Source organism: Cryptotermes secundus, unplaced genomic scaffold (assembly GCF_002891405.2).
Source record: "Cryptotermes secundus unplaced genomic scaffold, Csec_1.0 scaffold382, whole genome shotgun sequence".
Taxonomy (NCBI): Eukaryota; Metazoa; Arthropoda; class Insecta; order Blattodea; family Kalotermitidae; genus Cryptotermes; species Cryptotermes secundus.
In genome coordinates, this window is record NW_019744111.1 from 6,400 (window position 1) to 14,389 (window position 7,990).

At 42.4% G+C, this 7,990-nt stretch overlaps 1 protein-coding gene across 1 annotated transcript; it reads left to right on the forward strand.

Moving 5' to 3' along the window:
• The first annotated feature begins 1,471 nt into the window (after nt 1-1,471).
• Nucleotides 1,472-2,584, forward strand: LOC111874442. The gene is made up of 2 exons (XM_023869954.1): nt 1,472-1,680; nt 2,212-2,584. The coding sequence occupies exons 1-2, from the start codon at nt 1,472-1,474 to the stop codon at nt 2,582-2,584; spliced, it is 582 nt and encodes a 193-aa protein (XP_023725722.1).
• Nucleotides 2,585-7,990: the final 5,406 nt, after the last annotated feature.

The window sequence follows — 7,990 nt, forward strand, 5'->3', positions numbered from 1 at the left end:
CCATGCCATGTCAACTATTGGACAGTTAATAAACTAATATTAAGTTAGCATCTTTCAACACTAGAGAGTTTCATCATTTCTTCATCAACGATAATTCCTTACGAAAATCTTATTTTTGTGAAACTTATGTCTCAAGTAAATTGAGGACAACAAAGCATATCAAGGAGCTGGAACAAAAGGAGGAGAAGTAGAAGAAGGAGACGACGACGGGGACAAAGAAGAACCAGAATATGACGCCGAATGAAATGACAACAACGAAGAATGACTAGGAAAAGGCATTTAGGACGAGGAATAGGAAGGCTACAATAAGAATAAGATGGTAAACACAATGAGGGAACAGACGACGACCAGGGAAGAGACGACGACGAGAGAAGCGGCAACGATGAGGGAAACGACGACCATGTACTACAGCAAGATGACAGAATGTTACGACGAAGAAGAAAAAGGAGTCGTCATCAAAGGAGAAGAAATGAGGGTGGACGGAGAAGAAGAAGACGAAGAAGAGATGTTCTCAAATCAACATTAAGAGTGTGATTAAATCAGTGAAGTTCTATGTGAAATTTGTATGTGCTGTGTGTGTTTTAATCAGCGTTAATTGTCGTGTGTGAAAATAAGTGTCATATCTTGTGTGAATTTTTAATATCTCTTGCAGCAGAATTTTATTTGGAAAATTAGGACTATCATCACTAGACACACTACGTGAATGTTGACGAAAGTATGATGACCAGAAGAAGATATGATGACGACACTGAAGAGGCCGAAGCCTATGTTGATGATGTGATAGGAGACGACGAGGACATCGAAGACGACTACAAAGAAGAGAACAATGGTGACGATGACGAGGAAAAGGCATCTATCAACAGGAATAAGAGGAAGACAATAACGAATAACATGGTAACGACGACGAAGCTGGAGATGACTAGGGAGGAAATAACGACGATGAACTACAGCAAGAAGAAAGAATATTATGACAAAGAAGAAAATTAGTCGTCGACGAAGGAGCAGAAACTAGGGCGGACGGAGATGAAGAAGACGAAGAAGAGACGTCCTCAAATCAACATTAAGAGTGTGATAAAATCAGTGAAGTTCTATGTGAAATTTTTATGTGCTGTGTGTGTTTTAATCAGCGTTACTAGACGTGTGTAAAAATAAGTGTCATATATTGTGTGAATTTTTAATATCTCTTGCAGCAGAATTCTAATTGGAAAATTAGGACTAACATCACTAGACGCACTACGTGAATGTTGAAGGAAAGTATGATGATGACCAGAAGAATATATGATGACAATGAAGATTACGAAGCCTATGTGGATGATGTGGAAGGAGATGACGAGGAAATAGAAGATGACTACGAAGAAGAGAACGACGAAGACGAGGACGAGGAGAAGGCATCTATGACCAGGAATAAGAGGGCAACAATAACGAATAAGATGGTGACGACGACGAGGGAAGCGACGACAACGAGGGAAAGATGATGATGCTGGAGATGACGAGGCAGGAGATAACAACAAGGGAAGTAGGAACGACGAGGGAAATGATGACGAACTACATCAAGAAAACAGAATATTACGACGAAGAAGAAAATGAGTTGTCATCGAAGGAGCAGAAATTAGGGCAGACGGAGACGAAGAAGAGAGATCCTGAAATCAACTGGAAGAGTGTGATAAAATCAGTGAAGTTGTATGTGAAATTTTTATGTGCTGTGTGTGTTTTAATCAGCGTTAATAGTCGTGTGTGAAAATTAGTGTCATATCTTTTGTGAATTTTTAATATCTCTTGCAGCAGAATTCTATTTGGAAAATTAGGACTATCTTCACTAGACGCACTACGTGAGATGACGAGGGAGGAGATAATGATGAGGGAAGTAGCAACGACGAGGGAAACGACGACATACTACAGCAAGAAGACAGAATATTATGAGGAAGAAGAAAAAGGAGTCATTGTCGAAGGAGCAGAATTTAGGGCGGATGGAGACGAAGAAGAGACGTCCTCAAATCAACTTTAAGAGTGTGATAAAATCAGTGAAGTTCAATGTGAAATTTGTATGTGCTGTGTGTGTTTTAATCAGCATTAATTGTCGTGTGTGAAAATAAGTGTCATATATTTTGTGAATTTTTAATATCTCTTGCAGCAGAATTCTAATTGGAAAATTAGGACTATCATCACTAGATGCACTACGTGAATGTTGAAGAAAAGTATGATGTAGACCAGAAGGAGATATGACGACGACAATGAAGAGGACGAAGCCTATGTGGATGATGTGGAACGAGACGACAAGGAAATAGAAGACGACTACAAAGAAGAGAAGGGCGATGATGAGGAAAAGGCATCTATGACCAGGAATAAGAGGGCGACAATAACGAATAATTTGGTTATGATGAACGAGGGAAAGACGACGAAGCTGGAGATGATGAGTGAGGAGATAACGACGAGGGAAGTAGCAACAACGAGGGAAATGACAACGACGAACTACATCAAGAAGACAGAATATTTTGACGAAGAAGAAAAAGGAGTCATCGTCGAAGGAACAGAGAATAGGGCGGACGGAGACAAAGACGACGAAGAAGAGACAACCTCAAATTAACTTCAAGAGTGTGATAAAATCGGTGAAGTTCTATGTGAAATTTTTATGTGCTGTGTGTGTTTTAATCAGCGTTAATAGTCGTATGTGAAAATAAGTGTCATATCTTGTGTGAATTTTTAATATCATCTGCAGCAGAATTCTAATTGGAAAAATCTGGACTATCATCACCAGACAGATTACGAGAATGTGGAAGGAAAGGAGGTTGAGCAGAAGCGATGACTACGACGAAAGGAACAAAGGGTGCCACGGTGATGAGGAATATGAGGGCGACAATAATGAATATGATTGCAACGACGACAAGGGAAGAGACAAGGGAAACACGACGAAACAGGAGATGACGACGAGGGAAGCGATGATGACGGAGAATGGTAATGAAAGAGACGACGAAGAACAACCAGACGACAGAAGACTATGACGAAGAAGAAAAAGGAGACTTCCAAGGAGCAGAAAATAAGGCCGACAGAGAGGGGGATGACGATGACGACGATAAAGAAGAGATCCTCGATCAGCATTAAGAGTGTGTTAAAATCAGTGATGTTCTGTGTAATTTCTATGTGCTGTGCGTGTTTTAATTTGCTTTAATGGTCGTGTGTGAAAATAAATTTCATAATTTGGGTGAATTTTTAGTATCTCTTGCAGAACAATTCTAATTAGATAATTTGGACTATCATTATTAGACCCTCTAGGAGAATGTTAAAGAAAGTATGTTGAGGAGCAGAAGATGACGTAGATGAAGGGGATGAAGCCAATGGGTATGTTAAGGAAGGAGACGACGAGGAACGACACGGACGACAAGGAAATACAATAAGACTACGAAGAAGAGCATGACAATATAGAGGAAAGTGCTTCTATTACCAGGAATAAGAGGGCGACAATAATGAATAAGTCGGTAAAGACGATGAGGGAAGCGACAACGCAGGAGGTGACGACGAGGGAAGAGGCAACAACGGAGGATGGGGCCGAAGCAGACGAGGAAAACGAACTACAAGAAAAAATAGATTACTTCGACGAAGTCGAAAAAGGAGACGTCAACGAAGGAGCAGAAAATAGGGCCGACGACGACGAAGAAGAGCGCGGCGATGGCGAGGAATGTGAGGGCGACAATAAAGTATAAGATGATAACGAAGACGAAGCTGGAGATGACGACGAGGGACGCGACGAGGGAAACGACGACGAAACAGGAGATGAAGACGAGGTAAACGACGACTACGACGACAACGGAGGATGGGGACGAAGGAGACCAAGGAGACGAGGACGACGAACTACAACAAGAATAGAGAGGGCTTCGATGAAGAAGAAAAGGGAGGCGTCGAAGGAGCAGAAAATAAGGCGGACGACGACGAAGATGAGCGCGGCGAACCGACGAGGAATATGAGGGCGACAATAATGTATAAGTTGGTAACGAAGACGAAGCCGGAAATGACGACGAGGGACACGACGAGGGATGCGGCGAGGGAAACGACGAAACAGGAGATGAAGACGAGGTAAACGACGACTACGACGGCAACGGAGGATGGGGACGAAGGAGACCAGGGAGACGAGGACAACGAACTACAACAAGAATGGAGAAGGCTTCGATGAAGAAGAAAAGGGAGACGTCGAAGGAGCAGAAAATAAGGCCGACGACGACGAAGAAGAGGTCTACGAAGAAGAGCGCGGCGAACCGACGAGGAATATGAGGGCGAGAATAAAGTATAAGATGGTAACGAAGATGAAGCCGGAGATGACGACGAGGGACACGACGACGAAACAGGAGATGAAGACGAGGTAAACGACGACTACGACGACAACGGAGGATGGGGACGAAGGAGACAAGAGAGACGAGGACGACGAACTACAACAAGAATAGAGAGGGATTCGATGAAGAAGAAAAGGGAGACGTCGAAGGAGCAGAAAATAAGGCCGACGACGACGAAGAAGAGGTCTACGAAGAAGAGCGCGGCGAACCGACGAGGAATATGAGGGCGAGAATAAAGTATAAGATGGTAACGAAGATGAAGCCGGAGATGACGACGAGGGACACGACGACGAAACAGGAGATGAAGACGAGGTAAACGACGACTACGACGACAACGGAGGATGGGGACGAAGGAGACAAGAGAGACGAGGACGACGAACTACAACAAGAATAGAGAGGGATTCGATGAAGAAGAAAAGGGAGACGTCGAAGGAGCAGAAAATAAGGCCGACGACGACGAAGAAGAGGTCTACGAAGAAGAGCGCGGCGAACCGACGAGGAATATGAGGGCGAGAATAAAGTATAAGATGGTAACGAAGATGAAGCCGGAGATGACGACGAGGGACACGACGACGAAACAGGAGATGAAGACGAGGTAAACGACGACTACGACGACAACGGAGGATGGGGACGAAGGAGACAAGAGAGACGAGGACGACGAACTACAACAAGAATAGAGAGGGATTCGATGAAGAAGAAAAGGGAGACGTCGAAGGAGCAGAAAATAAGGCCGACGACGACGAAGAAGAGGTCTACGAAGAAGAGCGCGGCGAATCGACGAGGAATATGAGGGCGAGAATAAAGTATAAGATGGTAACGAAGACGAAGCCGGAGATGCCGACGAGGTGAGGCTATGACAACGAGAGTGGAGGAGGCGACCAAGAAAACGACGCCGAGAATGTGGAGGATGACAAAGAAAGGGACGAGGGAAACAAAAACGACGATCACGAAGGAGGATTGCTAATTTCTTGCATCTTACAGCTTAGGTTGTAGTTGTAGCTGATACCAAATTCTGGGTGCATAAGGCCCAGGTTTGGTGTAGACTAGAAGTGCTCCTTTCTTGCATCTTACAGCTTAGGTTGTAGTTGTAGCTGATACCAAATTCTGGGTGCATAAGGCCCAGGTTTGGTGTAGACTAGAAGTGCTCCTTTCTTGCAGCTTACAGCTTAGCTTGTAGTTGTAGCTGATACCAAATTCTGGTTGCGTAAGGCTCAGTTTTGGTGTAGACTAGAAGTGCTCCTTTCTTGCATCTTACAGCTTATCTTGTAGTTGTAGCTGATACCAATTCTGGTTCCGTAAGGCTCAGATTTGGTGTAGACTAGAAGGGCTCCTCTCTCGCATCTTACAGCTTAGCTTGTAGTTGTAGCTGATACCAAATTCTGGTTGCGTAAGGCCCAGGTTTGGTGTAGTCTAGAATTGCTCCTTTCTTGCACCTTACAGCTTTGCTTGTAGTTGTAGCTGATACCAAATTCTGGTTGCGTAAGGCCCAGGTTTGGTGTAGACTAGAAGTGCTCCTTTCTTGCCTCTTACAACTTAGCTTGTAGTAGTAGCTGATACCAAATTCTGGTTGCGTAAGGCTCAGTTTTGGTGTAGACTAGAAGTGCTCCTTTCTTGCATTTTACAGCTTAGCTTGTATTTGTAGCTGATACCAAATTCTGGTTGCGTAAGGCCCAGTTTTGGTGTAGACTAGAAGTGCTCCTTTCTTGCATCTTACAGCTTAGCTTGTAGTTGTAGCTGATACCAAATTCTGGTTGCGTAAGGCCCAGGTTTGGTGTAGACTAGAAGTGCTCCTTTCTTGCATCTTACAGCTTAGCTTGTAGTTGTAGCTGATACCAAATTCTGGTTGCGTAAGGCCGTTTTGGTGTAGACTAGAAGTGCTCCTTTCCTGCTTTTTACAGCTTATCTTGTAGTTGCAGTTCATACCAAATTGTGGGACTACAAGTAGATGAAACAGGAAGAGGAAGAGTACAAGAAGAAGAAGAAGAACGGATCTTAAAAAGCGGGATGTGAACTTCTGATAAAGATTATTGCGCATTAGAGTGTAATTTAATAAGCTTTTCGGCCTTTCTTTCAGTCGGTTTTATGATATCTCTGGCAGTATTAATTTCCTTGGCATCATCATCCTTTTCTAAGTGAAGAGTAAGTCCTCTAATAAATTCTTGTTAGTTAACATGAAATAATTATTAAAGCCGAAAACTGCTAAATGTGTTGCGTGACACTGTACAGCTTAATGAATGGGGAGGCATGCAGATAACATGCTAGAAGTGCGCGGAGAAACAGTGTGATCAAATGGAAGATAGAGAAAAACAGAAACAAGAGGAGGAAGAAGTAGAAGAAGATGTCAACAATGAAAAAGAAGATGATGAAGGAAATGAGTTGGAATCTAAAGATGGAAGAAGTAGATAAATGAAGATGTGCAAAGTGAAATAATATCTAATCTCTTAGGTGTTTCTGCTATATGCCTCTTATTTTAGTTTGAGTCAGAGTCATTTTGGGGTGAGGTGAAAGGGATGGTTTTGAGGATAATTATTGTAGGGGGTTACTTGAAGTAGATCATCTGTCACCCAGACATGATGGATTCTCTGGGATTTCAAGCGTGTTCATGTTTCATCACCAGAATGAGGGACAAATTCATAATGTAAAGATGCCTAGCGGTGTCTACAAATATGTGGAAGAGTCAACACATCTGGGAGCATTATTACTGAATGAAATATTCATTTATGAAGAAATCAGGAATGGGCAAAGAGGGTGTTTGGGAAAAGCTTGCTACCATTTTGTTCTGAATCTTTTCACTACCTGTCTGCCATCTAAAAATGTAAAGACAAAATAAGCTGAACTTCAGACATCCCTGGTGTTCGAGTATGGGAGCTAAAAATTTTCTCTTGCATACTTAAAACCCGCTTAGCAGCTACTTGATAATATTAAGACTCAACCTCCTATATGGTAAAGGTCAGTATTCCGCCAACTACAAGAGCCGAGTTACACTGCTGATATGTTGTGAAAGATATGCCAAGATTATTATTGTTCTTGTGTAATCATGAACGTTCTCTAAGAAAGTTAAGTCACCATTACAGCACACACGTACAAACATGCAGATCATTTATCACATAGCATGTTCTATATCAACCAACAAACTGACTGAATCACTGACTAACCAACTAACAAATTAACTAAAACTCTTCTTCTATTTTACAAGCATGGCCAGCAAACATTAACATGAAGTGATCTGCATGTTTACAATTTACCTGTTATTCAAAAGAATATGGTTTCCATAAGCAAACTCACTGCTTTTACTTCAGATATTTGAGGTCAGTGTCTGCTCTTGTAGTTTTCTGGATGTTTGCAAATATGAGAATGTATGTACTGAGTATAGGTCCACGTCTCAATTGGTGTTTTTGTACATGACTTTATAAATTATGCAAGGCATTGGGGTTGTGAGGTCTTGAAGAGGAAGGGTGTAGCCCTGTGGTGCAGGAAAGTGCATTTGGTCCAAAGAGAAATGAGGAACTGCATAAGACTCAGCAATTGGAAGAAGGTAATTGGTAAAACATTGCTGGGAATGCAGTATCCGAGCTCACATCGCTCAAAATAGAAATTCAAAATTGTGGTGGTGGGATGGTTTGCACTACCATGAAGGTAATCTAAATGCTGTAATGGAGCAAGCGTAA

Coding starts and splice junctions, on each gene's coding strand:
- LOC111874442 (XM_023869954.1), top strand. CDS start 1,472: ATGATGATGCTGGAGATGACGAGGCAGGAGATAACAACAAGGGAAGTA. Junction 1,681..2,211: donor GTGATAAAATCAGTGAAGTT/GTATGTGAAATT, acceptor GATGTAGACCAG/AAGGAGATATGACGACGACA.